At 47.8% G+C, this 21,669-nt stretch overlaps 1 protein-coding gene and 1 pseudogene across 1 annotated transcript; both read left to right on the top strand.

The window, feature by feature from the left end:
- Positions 1 to 3,516: 3,516 nt before the first annotated feature.
- On the top strand, positions 3,517 to 7,005 carry LOC119267293. The gene is made up of 4 exons (XM_037548662.1): positions 3,517 to 3,767; positions 4,117 to 5,984; positions 6,095 to 6,213; positions 6,309 to 7,005. Exons 2-4 carry the CDS (start codon positions 4,124 to 4,126, stop codon positions 6,867 to 6,869), a joined length of 2,541 nt encoding a protein of 846 aa, XP_037404559.1. The 5' UTR covers positions 3,517 to 3,767; positions 4,117 to 4,123; the 3' UTR covers positions 6,870 to 7,005.
- Positions 7,006 to 12,218: 5,213 nt separating this feature from the next.
- On the top strand, positions 12,219 to 21,453 carry LOC119267292 (annotated as a pseudogene).
- Positions 21,454 to 21,669: the final 216 nt, after the last annotated feature.

Below are 21,669 nucleotides of genomic sequence, written 5' to 3'. Positions count from 1 at the left end.
GGTGGTGGCGGTGGTAGAGCAGGGGCGCGGGTGGAAGTTGGTGAAATTTCAACCCACCAATACGGGAAGGTGATCTTCCCGTAAACCTGCGATGAGAAAAGACCTATTTTACTGGATCCTCTAAAATTAAGGCCAGTTTACTGGAACAGTTGGAGAGATTTTTTGCCCTTAACTTCTTGTAAACAACGGTTAATTTAGAGATAAGAAAATTATTGGAGATACTCTAAGCATCTCTAGTATATTTGCTATAATCCGGTACTACAAAATCGTTTTAGGGTCTCCCTGAAAAATGATTTTGCGGGAACGCAAAGGCCCCGGCCGAACAAATCATGTAAATCTCGTACTGCAAATTTAAATACATCTTCGTGCTAGCAAATAGTTCATCACAACCATAGTGCATACATAGAAAATTAAACATCTTTGCCCTACAAACTAAACATAAAGTCGAAGGTCACTCGTCGACGCCAAGGTAGAACTTCACCTCGGACTTGCAAATCGCGTTGGCGAGGTCGTCCTCCTCCTTGATGGCGTCAAGACGGTCAATGATGCCTTCTTCTCCAACCGCTAAAGCCTTCTCCGTGGCGACGAGCTCCACATCAGCCTCCCGACAACTTTGGAAATGCGGAAAGAGTTGGTCGTGAAGCTCGTGGAAGCCGGCCCAAGGGATCCACCCGCCACTCCGGGAGAGTCGGTGTGGTCGTGTGCTTGCTTCGAGCATCATGGCTAGATGGCGGGTTGGCTGGAGCTGCCGGACTCCGCGTCGTGCCGTGGGAGATTGTGTGGAGGTGACCCGCCACGCCCGTCACGCCTGTCAGCACCATCGGTCATCATGAAGAAGAAAAAAAAGGAGGAGAAGCGGCGTGATTTGTCGTTGGAGTTGGGGAGGTATAGTGGCGACGCGGGCGGATTGCGACGGAGGTGATAGGGTTTGCTAACCCTAAAACCCGGCCGACCCCGTACATACATGGGTAGAAGGAAGCATTTGCAGGCTGTCTATCAAAAATTTACGAAAACACTAACGCCCACACGTATGGGCGTCTGGCAACTCGCCCACATGCATGGATCCTCGTCCAACCAATTCTGCACGAATCTTGGCGCGTTCTAGCAGTTTTTATGTGCCACGTAGGACTAAGCTAGTGTGTGGGCATCATCCGGTCGCCCACACGTCCTTTTTCACCACACGGGGGGAGGGGGGGCTGGTGTGTGGGCGTTTAGCAATTCGCCCACACACCAGTTTTCACGCACGCAGTGGGCGTTTATCACTTCGCTCACACGCCCGTCTTCTCGCCCACACCCAAAGTTGGCAGTTGCCATGTGTTTCTGCAGGGTACATGACGACTGCCCTAGCTTTACTTGTAAGCAAATGGCAACTCTCTTTTACCCGAGTTGTCATGTGTTTTTGCATGGTACATGACAACTGCCCTAGCGTGCACGTAAGTAGATGGCAACTCTTTCTCTTTACATGTCAACTCTCTCTTTTACCCGAACATGTTTTTTTGCCATGCCCTTTTTAGTGCTACACGGCAACTGCCTAGTGTTAGTGGATGGCAACTCCTAAAATTTTAAAATCATGGCAACCGCAGTAGACCAGACCATACATGGCAACTGCAGTTGAGCAACCATGGTAACTGTAGTTGTCTGACATGGCAACCGAAGTTCAGCGACATGGCAACTACAGTTAAACGAACATGGATGAGTGTCTGGACCATGGCAACTGCGGGACGCGCGGTGACTGTCACGCGGGCGTGCGGGACCATGAGGTACGAGACCTGACGTACGGGGCGTGTGGGCGTTATCTATTTTGCCCACATGCACGCGTGTGAGAGGGATCGGGAGGGAAAAAAAGATGGGTGTGCATTACTTGTTTTGCCCACACGTAGGTGTGTGGGTGTTCCTCTTATACACCACACAAAATGTGTGGGCAGACCTCCTAACGCCCACACGCGTGGCACTTATCGGTGTCCAAAATTTAGGTCAACCTTCACTTAGCGGATCTATTTATGCTGAAAAAACGGAAATTCTACTACCGAGATTTTAAGAGCAGGCCAGTTTTCGCAGGATCCGCTAGAGATCCTCCGAGGACCGTTCACATTAACATCTCGTGTTCCAGTTCAGCTGATATTCCGAAAAAAATTTATATAAGACCAGGTCTCATGATTAGCAGGTGAGACCCGTCCTGATAAATGACACGTGGCATTCACAAATCACAAAGCATCTAATCTCTCTTCCCCTGATTTTAAGTGGGGGTGAAGGATACTTTATGATTTGTAAATGCCACGTGTCATCCATCAGGATGGGTCTCACGTGAGACCTGGTCTCATATAAATTCTTTTCCTGATATTCCGCCCAACTCCCCATCCTGGTCGCTAGCGCGGGCCAGTCTGCAACAGAGCGGAGCCACTAATCTGGTGACCTCCGGCGAGCTCGCATCCTTGAGCCTCGGTCGTCGATCTGCTCTGCAATCCCTCCTCGCTCCCCCGCCCCACGCTGCAACGGAGCGACCATCCCGGTCAACTCCGGCGAGCTCACCTCGCCTCCTTCAGGTTTCAGCACAAGTCATCCATCTGCTCCATGATTCCTTCTCATCCCCCACCCCCACCCTGCAATGGAGCCACTAGGCGGTTGAACTAACTCGGTTGAGCTCACCTCGCCTTCTTAAGGATCCAGCCTCAATCGTCGATCTGCGCCGCCGCCACTTCTAACCCCGCGGCTCTCCACCCGCAAGCACGGCGATCTGACCCTCACCCCCCACCCACACAGACGCATCGAAGTAAGTGCGGCGGCGCACTGGGAGCGAAGAGATGGCGGTGACCATGGCGAGCGTTTCCACCGGTGTGATGAACTCCCTCCTCGGGAAGCTCGCCACGCTGATGGGGGATGAGTACCGCAAGATCAAAGGCGTCCGGAACAAGGTGGCGTCCCTTCTGGACGAGTTCAGTAGCATGAGTGATCTGCTTGTGAAGCTCGCAGGCATGGACGAGCTTGACGTTCAGGCCAGGGAGTGGAGGGACCAAGTCAGGGAGATGTCATACGACATTGAAGACTGCGTTGACGATTTCATGCGTGACCTCGGACAAAAATGCGCAACCACCGGCTTTCTGAAGAAGACTGCCGAACGCCTGAAGAAGCTGAGGGTGCGCCATCAGATGGCCAACATGATCCATAGGATCGAGACTCGTGTAAGTGAAGTGCATGACCGGCGCACGAGGTACAAAATTGATGAGTACGCTCCATCATCCGGCATTGTGGATCCTCTATGTTTTCAAGGCGTCGCCTAGGCGACGCCTAGGCGTCAGAGCGCTCGCGAACGTCAAGGCGTCGCCGTCGCTTTAGTTTTTTGTCTAAGGCGTCCGCCTTGTGCTGTTGAGGCGTCCAAGGCGTCGCCTAGGCGTCCAAGGCGCCGCTTTGCTTGATTTTGGACGCCCTGGACATGCGCGGGCAGGTTGAGCGGGAACCAGCAGCTGGCGCGCGCCAGAAAGAGGAATTGGCGGGAGGGAAGAGAAATTGGGTGGGAGAGAGGGGGTAAACAGAGGCAGGAGAGAGAGGGGAACACACCTGTGACTCCAAATCGAGGGGAAAAGAGAGAGGAGCTCTCTCCTCTCAGTCTCTCACGCCGCCGGCCCAGATCCGTTCCTCCTCCGCCGGCCTCCCCCTGTCCGGCCAAGCTCCTCCTCCGCAGGCCCTTCCCCTCTCCGGCCAAGATCCATCTCCGTCGGCCATCCCCCTCTCCGGCCAAGCTCCTCGGCCGCCGGCAGCCCTCTCCCAAGGTACGGCTCCTCTCTGCCTCTCTTTTCCCCTCACCTGCCCATGTTTTCTGATGGTGCTGCTGCTTGTGCCTCACTGCTTTGCCTCTAAGCTAGCCCTCTGTTTAGTATATGCATGTGTAGATGTGGTGCTGTGCCTCTGCCCTCTGCCCACTGCCCTCTATTATAGTAGTGTTAGTTGCAAGTTGTGATTAAAATATATGCTGATTGTCCTTGTTAGCTGATTAGAATAGTAGGTTAGTGGATCTTCTTTATACTAGCTTATTATTAGAATAGTAGCTGTTTGTCCTCTGTGGCTCTGCCCTCTATGGCTGTATTATATTGTTAATTGTTTGCACTTTGCACTTTGCAGTCCCACAATGGCAGATTCAGGAGCTGATGGGGGTGGTGATGCTTATGATCCAATGAAAGATCCAGAATGCAGGCCACGGAGGTCAAATGATCCAGGCTGGAATTATGGGTATTGGTTGACACCTGGCAACAGCAATAATGTTGTGTGCAATCTTTGTGGCAAGATAACTAAAGGAGGGATCAAGAGACACAAAGAGCATCTTGCTGGCACCGGTGGGGATGCAACGGGTTGTCCAAAGGCTACCACACAGCTTAGGAGGGAGATGTTAGAATATTTGGAAAAGAACAGGAGAAACATAGGACAGCCAGATGATGATGATGATGTAGTGGAGGTAGATGTAGCAGGGACAGTTCAAAGCTCCACTAATGAAGCAACAGCTCAATGCTTCGCTACAAGACCAAGTTCAGGGACAGCAGCCAAGAAGAACAAGAAAGCCTTTGCAGTAAAAATATCAGGCAAAAAGTGTCAATCTGTTGCTCTCAAGTCAATTGTTTCCATGCTTAGGAAGAAACCTGAGGATGTTGTCGATGAAAGACGCTCCGGTTGCTCTCAAAGCACCATGGAGTCCAGCACAAAAACACCGGAAGAGAGGCACTATGTGAGTATGCAGTGGGCATTGTTTTTCTATGAGTGTGGCATTCCTTTCAATGTTGCAAGCTGTAGGCAATTCCAGATTGCAATAGAAGCCTCTTGTCAATATGGCCCAGGTTACAAGCCTCCTTCTCCTCATGAGCTGCGAGAGCCATTGCTTAGGGATTGTGTCAAGGAAACAAAAAAGTTGAGGGTGAAGCACGAGGTAGCATGGAAGCAATATGGCTGCACACTAATGTCAGATGGCTGGTCCGATAAAAGGGGACGCCACTTGATCAACTTCCTTGTAAACAGCCCGGCGGGCACTTACTTCTTGGAGTCGGTTGATGCATCAAGTGAATGCCAAGATGCTCGGATGATAGCAGATTTGCTAGAGAAGAGAATCGAGGATGTCGGTAAAGAGTATGTTGTCCAAGTTGTCACCGACAATGGTGCTAACTACAAGGCAGCGGGTAAGATACTAATGGAAAGGATTCCTACACTATATTGGAGTCCATGTGCATGCCATTGCTTGGACCTGATGTTGGAAGATATAGGGAAGCTAAAGCCATTTAAGAGGCCTATTGCACGGGGTAGACGAGTCACCACTTTCATCTATAGGCATGGCAGAATTCTTAGTCTAATGAGGAAGGCAACGGGTGGGCTGGATCTTGTGAGACCCGCAGCCACTCGCTTTGCCACATCCATTCTTGCTCTTAAGAGTTTGGTCAAGCACAAGCAAGCATTGAGGAGTCTATTTACATGTCAAGCATGGGTTGGAAACAAATTGGCCAAAACTGCAGCCGGTTTGAATGTGCAAGACATTGTGCTTTCAGCAGATTGGTGGCATGCAATTGAGGACTGCCTTAGAGCTTCAGGTCCACTACTTCGAGTGCTTAGGGTAGCGGATGGTGATGAGATTCCTGCCATGCCAGAAATGACAGCACTAATGAGGTTTGCAAAGGAGAAGATCAATCAAGGTTTCCCCCACCAAAACAAGCAAGCTTTGCTCAAGAAGATCATTGACATTGTTGACAAACGTTGGGAGAATCAAATGGATCATCCATTATATGGGGCTGCTTTGTTTTTGAACCCTGGAAAATACTTCTCTATTGCTGAGAGTGGTGATGATGCCCTAATTGGGGAGCTAAGAAGTTGTTTTAATGATGTCCTTGCACGAACAGTACTTGATGTCAATACTCGCAACAAGATTGATGCACAAGCTGTTCTCTATGAGGACAAGAGAGGACCCTTTGCTAATCCGATGGCAATCGATAACATGGTCCAGAAAAACCCTCGTAAGTGAACTAAAGTTAATTTCAGCAACAAGCAAGTTAATTTCAGCTTGTTATTTTCTGTACAAAGTATAAACTCCTAATGCATGTGTGTGTTTATTTTACCATTTTAGTTGATTGGTGGCGTTCATATGGTGGTCGGGCAGTTGAGCTACAAAGGTTTGCAAAGCGTACTGTTAGTCTTTGTGCTTCATCATCCGGCTGTGAGAGGAATTGGAGCGCATTTGAACATGTGAGTAACTTCTTTGTCTTTATTTCATCAAGAGAAAGTTAGTTTCAGCAAGTAATCTCAGCAAGTTATTTATTCACTCTATTTGCTATTTGTAGATCCATACCAAGAAAAGGAACCGGTTACAACACCGACTCTTGAATGACAATGTTTTTGTTTCATACAACCGGAAGAACTTGGATAGGTTTCAAAAGAGGCGTGAGAAGATGGGTGGCAATAGCTATGACCCTCTAGTCATTGAGGATTTTGATTGGGGCAATGAGTGGGTTGACCCAACAATACCTCCACCCCAAGGTGCTCGAGGGTGTCCCGATGACATTTCATGGGAGCTTGTTGATGAGGCTGTTGGTGCAAGTTCGTCGCTGCAAGGTCGCAACTTTCCTAGAGCTAGCACCATGGCAAGGGGGGCCTCAAATGTTAATGTCCAGTACCAAAGGCAGCGCAAAAGGGCTGCTCCGTCACCAACATTTCTTCATGAAGATGACGAAGAGGATGACCAAGAACAACAACCAAGTATCCCCAATGGAGAGGATGATGATTCAGACTTTCTTCAAGATGATGTTGATGTGACCGATGATGATGAAGATCCAACTAGTGCTGACCAAGATGGCAAAGACAACACAAATACTACCATCGATGAGTTCGATGATGGCTATTGAGAATTGAGTGTGGCCAGCCTTGCTTATGATCATGTGTTTGCCTGTTTGGAACCTAAATTTATGTTGTGAACTTGTGAACCTAAATTATTGTGTTGTGGACTTAGTTTATGTAATATGTAATGCACTCATGTTTGTCATCATGTTTTGCACTTGCTCTGTCATCTACTCTGTTTTTTTACCAATGGTGATCTATTAATTAAGTTTAGTTTTAACCATATATGATATATGTTCATCTTTATGCAGATTTCTATTGTGGAAGGCAGAAATGGGAAACAAGATGGGAGGAATGGATGCTATGTGGGCTCAACAACCAGGAAATTCAAGGTATGAATCAGTTACATGTCCACTCATGGCTGCCATATTAGTACCCCTAGCGCCTAATAATAAGTGTCTAAGGCGTCGCCTCGCCTCACGCTTTGAGCGCCTAGGCGTTGAGGCGCCCCCCCAGCGCCTTAAAGCGCCTGGACGCCTTGAAAACATAGAAAATAAAATTGAATTTGTTGGACATTGGTGAGAACTTTGAGGAGTTTCTTTTGGTGGGCCTAGGGTCAGAACTCTCCAGATTAGCCACTTTTGAAACAACCTTAGCATAGTAGCTTAGTTTATTATTAGAGAAAATCTTTACAAGCATGACAAGTTGTTGTCATCATGAATGGAGTTACTAGCTAGGTGAGGTCCTAACATTTGCTCATTCACTTAACTTTCTGTAAATGGTTATTCAGTAATTTGGTTCAGGTCTGCATGGGTTTTGGAGTTCTATGTCCAATATTCTTCTTTTTTTTTGCTACTAATATGTTATAGATTGCAAATAACAGGGGCCACATTGTTTTAAAAGAATTTAGGGCCACAGTGCTGCATGATGCAGCACAGCAACACATACTTGATTATTACTCCGTCCATTCCATATTAGTTGTGGCTGATTTAGTACAAAGTGATGGTAAGGCTTTTTTGATTATCACCTTTCTGTAGGCCCATTCAGTGGTCAGCTTTGCTCCAGTTCGGGATGGTAAGGCTTTTGGTTATCCAAGCGCTACTATCATGTGTGTGTCGTACATAAAAGATACACAAGCACCATCTCTAATCACTCCCCGTACCGCAGCTTGGTACGCAATCATGTTGGAACGGTTGGCACAGAAATTGCCATCCAGAATAATCTATCTGGCTAAGACATTGATCTGCGATACCTGATAAGCATTTGGCTTTACACAGTCATTACAGTCATGTCTTTGACTGGATGTGTATCAAGTTGATTTCTTGTTAGCTTTTGCTGGTGAGAATCTACATTTTTATACTTTACTTTGTTCCCTTTCATGTTTATTTCATCCATTGAGTCCTTCATTGAGCTCAACACTTTGCTTCAAAAAAATAGAACTTACCACAACAAGTTACATATACTGTCGAACTGTCATGTACCTGTTATCATTTTATTAACTCATCACAAAGGACTCAAAGCAATGTGGTGCCGATGTGTGATTTATTTATGGCCCCTTTAGATTGAAGAACTTTCATATGAATTTTGTAGGATCCCAATGCATTGGAATTTTTTATATACAGGTCCTTTGGATCAAAGGAATGATATCTGCCCTGACACCCTAATTCCATAGGATTTGTAGCAAGAAGTTACCTCATGGGAATTTTCCTTTCTGTCTTGCATGGACCTTATCTCTATTCAAATTCCTGTGGAGCATCCAAAGAGCCATGTTTGCAAATTTCTGTATTCTGATTTATTATAGGATTTGGCAAGTCATGGTATCTCAATCCTAACTGTCGTGATTTTGTCACGACAGATGTCCTAGAAAAAGGACTTAGTCGTAGAGCCATCGCGACGGGTTAGCTTGAAGGGGTTAAAGCGGACACAGGGAAGCAAGAGAGTTTATACTATTTCGGCCCCTTCGATGAAGGTAAAAGCCTACGTCTAGTTGTGATGGAATTGATGGGGTTTCGATGACCAGGGAGCAAACAAGCTTCGCCTATGTCTCGAGTTGTTGTCTGTTGTCCTTGAACCGCCGCCGGGTCGTCCCCTTATATACACGGGTGACGCCCGTCGGTTCACAGAGTCCCAATACCGGTTCATAGATGTGTCCGGTTTGGTCTCTACTTATTCCTAACTTACAATACAAGTTAAATACCAACGCCGGTTTACGGCTACAGGCCTTGAACCGACTATGGGCCTTGAGCCCTCATCTGCCTTCTTGGGCTTTAACATACTTAACTACCGACGAAGTTAACCCGGCCCAGATAGGCCGGTTTACGCCCAGTAGTGATATCTCCAACATTAGGCCCCAGATTGATTTGAACATGTTCATGTCAATCCTTTAGCAAAAATCTTCATCTTCAATATCTTCTTGTAGTTTGTTGAACCGCCGTGATGTCATCTTCTCTGGTCGTTGTAAACCGGCGTGACGTCACCTATTATAAAGGACCTTAATAGGTCTGCGACAATTAAGGCGACATCTTCGTTTCCAAACCCACGGTCCCTTGATTTTCGCGCCTGACTCCTGTCCCTTGCCTTATAAATAGGACCGAAGGGTCATTTCTTTTTCCCCTTCGTGCCCTTGTGCTTCGTCTTCCTCGCGTCGCCCAGCTTCGGAGCTCCGCCGCCACCGTCAACCTCTGCATCAACCTTGGCCGCTGCATCAACCTGAGCGCACCAGAGCACCGCGGCAACCTTCCGCGTCTTTCTCATCTCCAGTAAGTCTTCTATTCTTTTCAACACAGATCTGCTCTAGGGTTTCATGTTCTTCTAGTGTTCATCGCCTGTTTCGTGTTCATACGATAACTCCTAGATGCATCTGTGAATCCTTACTCTGTGTAGCGGTAGTTTTTAGCATCTGCTTTCAGTTTCATGCCTCAAGACCATAGATCTATATGTATCTCTGCCCATTGATTCAGTACTGTTCTTTTTTGAACCTTGAATATTTTCCTTATTTTCTGAACTTGCTTCAGATCCGTCGCTGTAGAGAAGTCTTATGAAATCTGTTTCTGTAAACTTACTCATCTGCTTCAATGTTTAGACCAGGCGGTTTAACTTTGTAGAAAAAATTGCCAAACCGGTATATACCATTAGTCCCCTTGTTGAACCGCCAGATGTTGTTGCTTCATAAAACTCCGGTTTAGATAGATCTGTCTCTGGTTTAACATTGCACATACCAATGTACCTTAATCAATGCATTTTTGAGCCGGGATCACCTACCTTGTAGATTTCATCATTGCCAAGCAAGTATATGAGTGCAACTGGGTTCCTTCTCGCGTCACAGAGGCTCAACTGGACGATTTAGTCCTGATCGGCGCCTTAGGCAGCAAAGATACCATCCATTGGAGGGTTTCTGGCAAAGAATGCCCTCCCACACCTCAAGAAGGAGAGGTCATCCTTTTCGTAGATCACTTAGCCCGGGGCTTTAAACCGCCCGGTTCTAAATTTTACCGGGACGTTTTAGCCGATTTTCAACTCCACCCACAAGACACTGGTCCCAACTCTGTTACAAACATGTGTCACTTCCAAGTGCTCTGTGAGGCGTTCTTTCAAGAGGAGCCCATAGTGGAGTTGTTTAGAGACTGTTTCCATCTAAACCGCCGTATTGAGTTTTCTGATGGTCCCAATACGGAATTGGGCGGTGTAGCGATTCAGAAAAGGAAAGAGGTCACATACCCTCATGCCAAACTGCATAGCCACCCCAAAGAGTGGAATCAAACATGATTCTATTGCAAAGACACCTCCCCTGCTGGTGAAAATCCTTTGCCTGGCTTTTGTCCAGAGCGGCTTAGCAATACACACCCCTTTCCGCAAAGGTTGACTGCCAAGAAGAGAAGCAAATACGCTCCTCAACTATCCAAGCTCAGAGCCTTTATGGCCAACGGTTTAACAGGGGTTGATCTCGCTCGCTGTTGGATATCATGGAGCATACTACCCCTTAGTCAGCGCTCCGGTTTGATGTGCGAGTATACTGGCAGTGTTGATGACCCACTGCGACATGCTAACATCCAGCTCACCGACGAAGAAATCACAGAGGCTGTGAACAAGATGCTGAATGAACCGGAACACATCTGTGCTAAAACCGGCCTGCTTCCCTTCTGTGCCACCAACAAACCGCCAACTGTAAGAGTTTGATTTTTCTTTTTGCTGAACCTGTTATTGATATACCTGGTCATTGTTTAATATCAGTGTCTGTGTAACCAGGGCAATGATCCGTTTTGGAGCAAGAAACTGCCGCAGGAGAAACCAGAAAAACCAGACAAACCGGAAAGATCAACCCGGCAAAAGACTAAAGTTGTGAAGAAGACTGCCCACAGGAAAAGAACCACTGCATCCTCTAATTCGGCCCCTGATGATGATGTGGATAATCCGGACCTTGAGGTAGGGCTTGACTCACTTGGCTTATTTTTCATGCATTTTATTGATGGTGATATTTGTCAGGATGATGTCGAAGCCAGCCATGCTGATGCTGCAGAGGTAATTATTCTCTCTTCCGATTCAGAACCTTTGCCTTCACTAAAAATTCGTCAGGCAAACCGGAAAGTTAAATTTTCTCATCCTCTTGCTTATTTGGATCCCAAATTTTTTATGAAGACCCAACAGCACGAAGCTCGCCGCACAACCCGGCACAGCGGCCAGGTAGTTACCTCCACCGGTTTACCGAACAGTCCGGTTCAGAAACGCCGTTCAGAGGTCTCTAATTTGCTTGTCGGTGCTTGTCCTAAAGCGGGTTGTTTTCGTCAACCTCTTAATCCATCTGACTCCGATTATCAGGTTACTTCCCACTCATCCTCTGGCGAGTCATCGGCTACTCAGGTGCCACCGCTCAAAACGGTGCTTGGGTAAGCCATACTTATCTTAATATGTCCGGTACATCACCTTGGAACATATGCTATATTTGACTTTGTTATTCCTTTCAGGGCCAAGCCTAGGCCGAGCAAAAAAGCTCGCCTGGATAAAGCGGCCGAGGAGGATGTCGTCCCTGAACCGGGCAAAACACCAGATTTTGAAGCAGCTATTCCTGAAGACATACCCAATGATCCACCGCAGCGAGATGACGATCTTATTGCTGAAGAGAGGCCTATTGATACCTCAAGTCCTGTCAACCAGCCCACAAGCCCCATCCGGATTGAGAAATCCACTAATCCAACAAAGCCTACTGATAAGCCAACGGCCCCAGTTCAAACCGGTGATGCCAAGGATGATGAGGTTGTCATTACTGGCATTGGTCGCACAGAGCCAGGCAATCCTGTCGCTTTGTCTAAACATACTGCCAAGGAAGAATTTGCTGCTTTTGGTAAAGGCAAGTGGAATGTTGATCTGGCGACTTACGCTGCTCTGAACGCCCAAGACATCCATTCCGGCTATCTGAACCGGTTGTATACCAGTCGTGACTATGAAGTCGGTCTGGTTAACATGATGAAAGATAAATATGAGGTAACTTCCATATGCTCTTTCCTGCTTGTATGCTTCAATTCTTGCTAACTCTCCTAGCCCTCAAGGGCCAGTTTGTAATCTTCTTTCAAACCGGGACTTACTAATATAAATCTTAATGCCTCGAAATTCGCTGATGTAGCCCTCAAGGGCCGGTTCAACTTAGTGTAGTTAAACCGGGACTTAAGTAATTAATATCTCCGCATCAGAACTTTTTTGAACAAATAGCCATTAGCCCCCAAGTGCCAAGTTAATACTTGTATTGAGCCATGGCGAAACGCTTTAGCTACCAAAGATTTTGAACCGGCGTGGTGACCACAATCTCCTTCGTGGATCTCACGCAAAATTTCACAGCCTTCTTCAGGAGACACACAGCGTTGAAATGCCCCTGATATACTGCAATGATGCAACTCGCCATTGACAATAATCATGGACTTGGACCGCCGAACTATCTGTCGGGCCAGAATCTCATCCTCTGATAACTCGCCCCGGTTCATGTACGCCAGGTAAGGAAGCGTCCAATCCGGAATGACATGAAGAGCTGCCATCAATTGAGCCTCCGGATTAGGAATAGCCAAATCCGCTTCACCAGGGAGCTTGACCGACGGGTTATGCAGCACATCCAGAAAAACATTGGGCGGGACCGGTTTGCGCTGAGAGCCTAGCCGGCTTAAAGCGTCCGCCGCTTCATTCTTCTGTCGGTCCACGTGGTCCACCTGATAGCCTTTAAAATGACCTGCAACAATATCCACCTCACGACGATATGCTGCCATGAGTGGGTCCTTGGAGTCCCAAGTGCCAGACACTTGTTGAGCCACGAGGTCCGAGTCACCGAAGCACTTAACTCGACTTAGGTTCATCTCCTTAGCCATCCGGAGACCATGGAGCAAGGCTTCATACTCAGCTGCATTGTTAGTACAAGGAAACATTAAGCGGAGAACGTAACAAAACTTATCACCTCGTGGGGAAGTTAATACGACTCCAGCCCCCGAGCCTTCCAATTGCCTGGATCCGTCAAAATGGATGGTCCAATATGTGTGATCCGGCTTTTCCTCAGGTGCTTGCATTTTCGTTCAATCATTGATGAAATCAACCAGTGCTTGAGACTTCACCGCCGTCCGAGGCACATACTTCAATCCGTGCGGCCCAAGTTCTATAGCCCACTTGGCAATCCGGCCAGTCGCTTCCCGGTTCTGGATGATATCCCCCAAAGGAGCAGAACTGACCACCGTAATTGGGTGCCCTTGGAAGTATTGCTTAAGCTTCCGGCTTGCCATAAAAACTCCGTACACCAGCTTCTGCCAATGCGGATACCTTTGCTTGGACTCAATGAGTACCTCGCTGATATAATAGACCAGACGTTGAACCGGATGCTCCTTACCTGCCTCCTTTCGCTCCACCACAATAGCCACGCTGACCGCACGAGCATTAGCAGCAACATATAGCAGTAACGGCTCTTTGTCAATGGGAGCGGCGAGCACAGGCGGATTGGCCAATTGCCGCTTTAAGTCCTCAAATGCTTCATCAGCAGCAGAACTCCAAACGAACTGATCCGTCTTCTTCAACATCTGATACAAAGGGATTGCCTTCTCACCAAGGCGGCTGATAAACCGGCTTAACGCGGCAATCCGGCCTGCCAGGCATTGAACATCATTGATACGCTTCGGTTTAGCCAGGGAGGTGATGGTTGTGATCTTTTCCGGATTAGCCTCAATTCCCCTGTTGGACACCAGAAAACCCAATAACTTGCCCGCCGATACACCAAAGACACACTTGTACGGATTAAACATCATCTTGTACGTCCTTAGGTTATCAAAGGTTTCCTTCAAATCGTCAACCAGAGTCTCCTTCTCCCTGGACTTAACCACGATATCATCCACGTAAGTATGTACATTATGGCCAATCTGCTTGTGAAGACAATTTTGTACACACCGTTGATAAGTTGCCTGGGCACTTTTGAGCCCAAAGGGCATAGACACATAGCAGAAGGCTCCAAAGGGAGTTATGAATACCGTCTTCTCCTGGTCCTTAACTGCCATTTTAATCTGATGATAGCCAGAATATGCATCCAAAAAACTTAAACGCTCACAACCCGCCGTAGCATCAATGATTTGATCAATACGGGAGAGGGCAAAAGGATCTGCTGGACAAGCCTTATTAAGATCTGTGTAATCCACACACATGCGCCAGGTGCCGTTTTTCTTAAGGACTAGCACCGGATTGGCAAGCCACTCAGGGTGAAAAACTTCAACAATAAAACCAGCTGCTAAGAGCCTGGCTACCTCTTCTCCAATCGCCTTGCGTCTTTCTTCGTTAAACCGGCGGAGGAACTGTTTCACCGGTTTGTATTTAGGATCCACATTAAGGGTGTGCTCAGTGAGTTGCCTCGGTACACCTGGCATGTCAGAAGGCTTCCATGCAAAAATGTCCCGATTCTCACGGATGAACTTGATGAGCGCGCTTTCCTATTTCGGATCCAAGTTGGCACTGATGCTGAACTGCTTGGGCGAATCGCCAGGTACGAAGTCAACAAGCTTAGTTTCTGCTGCCGATTTGAACTTCAGGGTCGGATCATGCTCCGTTGTTGGCTTTTTAATGGAGTCATGTCCGCCGGATCAACACTGTCCTTATAATACTTCAGCTCCTCGGTGGCACAAACCGACTCTGCGTAAGCCGCATCTCCTTCCTCGCACTCCAAAGCGATTTTACGGCTTCCGTGAACCGTTATTGTCCCCTTGTAACCTGGCATCTTGAGCTGCAAATACATAACAGGGCCGTGCCATAAACTTGGCGTAGGCCGGTCGCCCAAACAGGGCGTGATATGGACTTTGGATTTTCACCACTTCAAACGTCAATGTCTCCGACCTGGAATCATGATCATCTCCAAAGGCCACTTCCAGAGCTATCTTACCAACGGGATATGCTGACTTGCCAGGTACTACACCGTGGAACACCGTATTAGACGGTTTGATATTTTTATCTGTTAGTCCCATACGACGGAAGGTCTCATAGTATAAGATATTAATGCTGCTCCCTCCATCCATGAGCACTTGGGTGAACTTGTAACCTCCCACCTAAGGTGCCACCACCAGAGCCAACTGACCCGGATTATCAATCTGGGGAGGGTGATCCTCTCTGCTCCATATGATTGGCTGTTCAGACCAGCGTAGATAACGGGGCACGGCCGGTTCAACAGAGTTGACTGCCCGTCTCTGAACCTTCCGGTCTCGCTTGTCCAAGCTAGTGGTGAAGACATGGTACTGCCCACTATTCAACTGCTTTGGGTTGCTCTGGTAACCTGATTGTTGCTGCTGCTGGTTATAACCACCCTGGTTGTTCTGATTATTTTGATTGTTATGTCCGACCGGATTACCATTAAATCCTGAACCGGAATTTCCTCCACCGTAACCCGGCCCGGATCCTGAGCCACCGCCGGAGCCGTGATCATACCGGAAAGCATTAGAATTCTTGAACTCCTGCATAATAAAGCAATCCTTCCAAAGGTGGTTTGCTGGCACCTCCTTCATCCCATGTCTTGGACACGGCTGGCTCAGTAGATAATTTAGGCGATCCGGGTTAGGGTTGGGTGCCCCACTGCGATTTTTCGGTTTACCCTTGCGTCGCTGGCCATTGTCCTGCGCGCTGGTATTAGCCACAAAGTCCATGTTACCATCCGCTTTACGCTTGCCTCCACCACCATTGCCTGCCCAGTGATGCTGCTGACCTTTGGAGTTGATGTTCCTCTTTCCCTTCCCTGCCTTCTCATCATCAGATTCGGGATCCTTGGTACTATCAGAATCAGCATACTTTACCAAAGCAGCCATGAGGGTCCCCATGTCAGTGCAATGGCGCTTCATCCGTCCCAACTTCAGCTTTAGGGGCCCAAACCGGCAGTTGCCTTCTAGGGTTAAGACTGCGGTGTCAGCGTTGATGCGGTCTGATGAATGCAACACTTGTGAGACCCGGCGCACCCAATGAGTCGTCGATTCTCCTTCCTCCTGGACACAGGCAGCTAAGTCTACTATCGACATGGGCTGCTTACATGTATCCTTGAAATTATTGATAAACCGGGCTCGTAATTGGGCCCATGAACTGATAGAATTGGCCGGTAAGCTTTTTAACCAAGTGCGGGCCGTTCCTTCAAGCATCATGGTGAAGTATTTCGCACATGCCGCATCATCCACATCCAGCATCTCCATGGCCATCTCATAGCTCTCCACCCATGTCTCTGGGGGTTGATCCGCCGTGTAGTTTGGTACCTTGCGCGGGCCCTTGAAATCCTTGGGTAGGCGCACATTCCGTAAAGCGGGGACAAGGCAAGGCACCCCCAAAGAGCTAGACGTAACATCGGGTTCGACCGAAATAGTTGGACAAACCGGCGTAAGCTGCCGAGCCTGATATTGCGCGGCTAACTCGGCCTCCCTGCGTGCTCGGGCCCGGTCCACCACTTCCTAAGCGTTATCAGCACCACCCGCCGGGTTGTTGCCGCGGGGTGCTCCACGTCGTTCATTACTTGACACTGCCGGTTCCTCCATACGCCTGCTATAGCTCCGGCTTGGGCGAGGGGTCGAGTGGATCCGGTCGCGGCTGTACGAGTATGCTTCCTGTTGGTCCAAAGCTGTCCTAAGAAGCTCCTTGACCCGTCGCGTCTCTATCGCCTGCGGCGACGAGATTGTCCATTGGGTTGGAGTAGTGACCCGGAGGTGTTGAAACAGTCTGAGGTATAATGGTGTTTTGACGAGGCTGAACCTGCGCACCGGTCCCAGGAGCTTCCGCCCGGTTTCCTTTCAGCGGATTACTGGTTCCTGCTCCTGGGGTGTTGAAAAGGTCTCTGGCCTCAAAAACCGGAGGCAAACGGGATCGGTATTTCCTCCTCATGACTTCATGCGACGCGTTCTGGTCCAACATGAGCCTGTAGGCTTGTGCGTCTAGAGCGGCCCGCTCTGTGGCCATCCTGGTATCCTCAGCTGCCAGGTCCGCCTTGGCCTGGGTGATCTGTTTCCTTACCTTTGCAATCTCCGCGTTGTGGACGTCCTGATCCGCCGGATTAGCTTCCGCCATAAGCACAGCCAATGCATCAAATAGCTCTGATAGAACTTGAGCCGGCGGGCGCACAGGGCCTCCTGCCCCGGCAGCCGTCGCCGCTGCTGAACCAGAGGTTGTTGCCGCAGCGGTCGAAGAATGAAGCGTTGCTTGTGTGCCGGCCATGAATATTCCAACTCGGTTGGGCAGATCAGAGGGGTCCGGAATACTGTCGCCGTCGGAACAGCCCCCAATCCGGCCATCTTGTAGCTGATATAGAGATTCGGTTTCTCCGGTTAATGACTCATCGCCGGAGTAAATGACGGTCTCGCCGCCAGATCCCGATCCATCCTCATGACCTCCTCCATGGATGACTCCCACGAAGGCACGCTTCATGGCCGGTTTAACCCGGGCAGATCGCGCACGCTGAGCCGTTTCGACGAGGTCGGTGCAGATATCCGGCTCAGGGCCCGGTTCTCCGATCTTGCCGATGAAAACGTGTATGCCACCAAAGGGGACCCGGTACCCGTACTCAACTGAGCCGGCCTCGGGGCCCCAGCCTGCATCATCGATGTAAAGCTTGCCGCGACGACTCTTAGTCATCCGGCCTACGGCGTAGCCCTCGAGTCCTTCAAAGCGGCCCTCCAAGAACTTGAAACCATCGTGCGATAGCCCCACGGTGGGCGCCAACTGTCGTGGTTTTGTCACGGCAGATGTCCTAGAGAAAGGACTTAGTCGTGGAGCCATCGCGACGGGTTAGCTTGAAGGGGTTAAAGCGGACACAGGGAAGCAAGAGAGTTTATACTAGTTCGGCCCCTTCGATGAAGGTAAAAGCCTACGTCTAGTTGTGATGGAATTGATGGGGTTTCGATGACCAGGGAGCAAACAAGCTTCGCCTATGTCTCGAGTTGTTGTCTGTTGTCCTTGAGCCGCCGCCGGGTCGTCCCCTTATATACACGGGTGACGCCCGTCGGTTCACAGAGTCCCAATACCGGTTCATAGATGTGTCCGGTTTGGTCTCTACTTATTCCTAACTTACAATACAAGTTAAATACCAACGCCGGTTTACGGCTACAGGCCTTGAACCGACTATGGGCCTTGAGCCCTCATCTGCCTTCTTGGGCTTTAACATACTTAACTACTGACGAAGTTAACCCGGCCCAGATAGGCCGGTTTACGCCCAGTAGTGATATCCCCAACACTAACTTTTTTCGTATTCTAAAGAGGCCCTAGCTTTTTTTGCACTCTAGTGGCCATGCTTTTTAGAGGAGACACATTTTTTATCTCTAATTGTGAGAAGAGGCGTGCACATTCTGTAATTTTGCACTTATGTTTCAGATAGATATAGATGAAACAGGGCTAAAACATATCATGTTTCCTTAAGTGCAAGCCGACTTAGTTATAGTAAGTGTTTTTACTAAAATTGCACATTTATTATTACATATGCAATTATTGCATTGACTATGCAATGCTCATTTTTTTGGTATTTTTGTTGATGTCTTGAGTAGGGTTCACTCTTTCTTTAGTTTTTTATTTATATTTCATTGATTTTTTTGTTCTCTGTTTTTTAAAATGTATGAGTTGAGTAGGCTGTCTGGATGGTTGGATTCCATTCAATGACTGATAAAATTTACCGTGTTTTAAGAAAAATGCAATCAACCTTGCAGGAGATGTTCTTATATAAGCATTGCTTCCAATTTTAATATTAGCTAAACTTTTTACTGTCTGTGATTTTATTCGCAGGTACTTAATCATAATTGATGATTTATGGGATTCGCTTGCATGGAAGGTTGTTAGATGCGCTTTTCCAGAAAACAGTCGTGGCAGTAGAGTGCTAACAACTACAAGGATTTACTCTGTTGCTGCTACTTGTTGCTCTAATAGCAAAGAGTATGTTTATAAGATGAAATCATTGGATGACCAGGAGTCAAGAAGACTATTTTTTAGTAGAGTATTTGGTTTTGGAGAACCTTGCCTTGTCATATATGCGGAGTTTTCGACAGACATTTTGAAAAGATGCGGTGGTTTGCCACTTGCCATTATCAGTATATCAAGCCTTCTAGCAGGTCAATCAAAGCCAATGTGGGAATATGTAAGGAATTCCTTGGGATCCATGTTTGAAGGCAATCCTACTCTAGAAGAAATGAAACAAATACTGGACCTTAGCTACAGAAATCTTCCTCACCATCTAAAGACATGCCTGCTTTATCTTGGTATGTATCCAGAGGATTACGAGATAATGAAGAATGATTTGTCGAGGCAATGGATGGCTGAAGGTTTCGTGAGTTCAATCAATGGGCTAGATGCAGAGGATGTTGCAGGGAGCTACTTCAACGAGCTCATCAACAGGAGCATGATCCAGCCTGTGGAGGACTGTAATGATGAGGTGTTGTCGTGCAGAGTACATGATGTAATGCTTGATCTTATCAGATCCAAAAGCACAGAAGAGAATTTTATTACTGTAATGGATCACCAACAAATTGTGACAGGGATGAACAAGCAGATCCGTCGAATATCACTCTGCAACGGCGGTGAAGAACGCGATGTGATGCCGGCAATAACCAGCGAGTCACTATCAAAAGCTCGCTCAGTCGCAGTTTTCAGAACCGTTTTCTGGCCTAGTTTACTGGGGTTCAAGTATGTTCGAGTTCTACACCTTGAATATCCAAAAAGTGGAAGGCTGGATCTTACTGGTATATGTGGGTTGTTTCTACTAAGATATGTAAAGATTGCCTGTGATTACAATACAAGTTTGCAGCTACCTAGTCAAATCGGGGAGCTAAGGCAGTTGGAGACTTTTGATTTACAGTAGTCACCGCTGGTGAGCATTCCACCAGATATCGTTGGTTTGCCCCGGTTGTCGCATTTGGCCGTCCCAAAATGTACTTTGTTGCCTGATGGGATTGGCAGCTTGAAGTCACTGCGCACTCTACATGGGTTTGATGTATCGGAAAACTCGATAGACAATGTCAAGTGCCTTGGTGAGTTGAACAACATGAGAGATCTTGATCTCTATTGGTCAAGGACAGAGACCTTGGAGGAAGCAGAGAATCGTATGGATGCCTTGCGTTCTTCCCTTGAAAGGCTTTCACATTCCAGCAACCTAAAGAGTCTTGTCCTGCAGAATCTTTCTTCGACGCCGCTGGTTGGCTGGAGCACACTGTCCCCTCCACCTCGCCGTCTTCAGAAGCTTGATCTGTTTGGTTGTGTTTTTCCAAGGATCCCCAAGTGGATATCTCAACTGAGCGACCTCTACAGGTTGGTTCTTAGGGTTGAGAAGGTGGTCTCTTCCAAGGACGATGGTGATGTCGATATTCTTGCACGGTTGGCCTCTCTTATCCACCTCGAGTTGCAGATCGAAAAATGCCCAGAAGAAAGGGTCATCATCACCGGCAGCGGCACAGCGTTCCAAACACTCAAGCACCTGAAGTTCTCTTGTCCTAAGCTGCTGCTGGCCTTTGAAGCAGGAGCCGTGCCCAGGCTCCAGCGACTCGAGCTGCGGTTCAGTATAAAGGGATGGCAACAAGGCAGCAGTGCGTGCCTGCCCGCTGGCATCAAGCACCTGCCACCTGGCTTCACAGAAGTTAGTCCAATGCAGTTTGACCACTTCAGAGAGAGGCTCAATGGACGCGACGCAGCAGCTGCGAAGTCTGCGCTGAGGAATGCTTTTGCATGTGTAGGAATAACAATGGTGAGAATCAGTGGAGGCGACGCGGTTCCGAAAGCCACAACCACTTGTTCCACTAATAACATTATACCAGATGAGCTCGCTACCCTCGGAGCAACAACAAAAATCAGTGACTATTCAAGCTGAAGACAGAGGAGCTGCGGAGATGCTGGCGGTTATGTCTTAGTTCCTTCCTCTCCTCCTATTTAATTTCTGATTCAACTCATTCTTGCTTTACATATGATCCATGCTGCTTTTAGTTCACTCTGCTAGCTTTATGTTTCCGAAATCCTCCATGTAAATGTGTGTACCTCGTAACAGTCAGATGATCACCTCACCAGGTCTGAGCTTATACTTTTGGGCTACCCTTAATGTTGCTATCACGTTATTCGTTTTATCTCTGTTATCTTCCATTACCATATGTTGTACTACTAACATCATCTGTATGTGTTGTTCGCATAACTAACAATGGGTATTATTAGTTCGGACAAAATACTCAGAACCGTACTTTGTTAGTGTTACTGCTATTTGTACCGAGCCACTGATTGATGTTTCGTTTCAAGGTTCCATCCTCTTCTCTTGCCCTTCAATATTTTTCAGTACTACTTCATTCAACTCTGGTGCTTAAGCTGTGGATATTTGCATTTCTATGCGATCTCCTGTAATCATGAATAACACGTGATATGTATGCAATAGTCAAACAA

Source organism: Triticum dicoccoides, chromosome 3A (assembly GCF_002162155.2).
Source record: "Triticum dicoccoides isolate Atlit2015 ecotype Zavitan chromosome 3A, WEW_v2.0, whole genome shotgun sequence".
NCBI classification, from domain to species: Eukaryota; Viridiplantae; Streptophyta; class Magnoliopsida; order Poales; family Poaceae; genus Triticum; species Triticum dicoccoides.
This window is presented reverse-complemented; position numbering and strand designations above follow the sequence as displayed.

Bases quoted from the DNA above. Each gene is read 5' to 3' on its own strand.
- LOC119267293 (XM_037548662.1), top strand. From the start codon at position 4,124: ATGGCAGATTCAGGAGCTGATGGGGGTGGTGATGCTTATGATCCAATG. The intron at 5,985-6,094 runs GTAAGTGAACTA...TTACCATTTTAG, and splicing joins CATGGTCCAGAAAAACCCTC to TTGATTGGTGGCGTTCATAT. The intron at 6,214-6,308 runs GTGAGTAACTTC...TGCTATTTGTAG, and splicing joins ATTGGAGCGCATTTGAACAT to ATCCATACCAAGAAAAGGAA.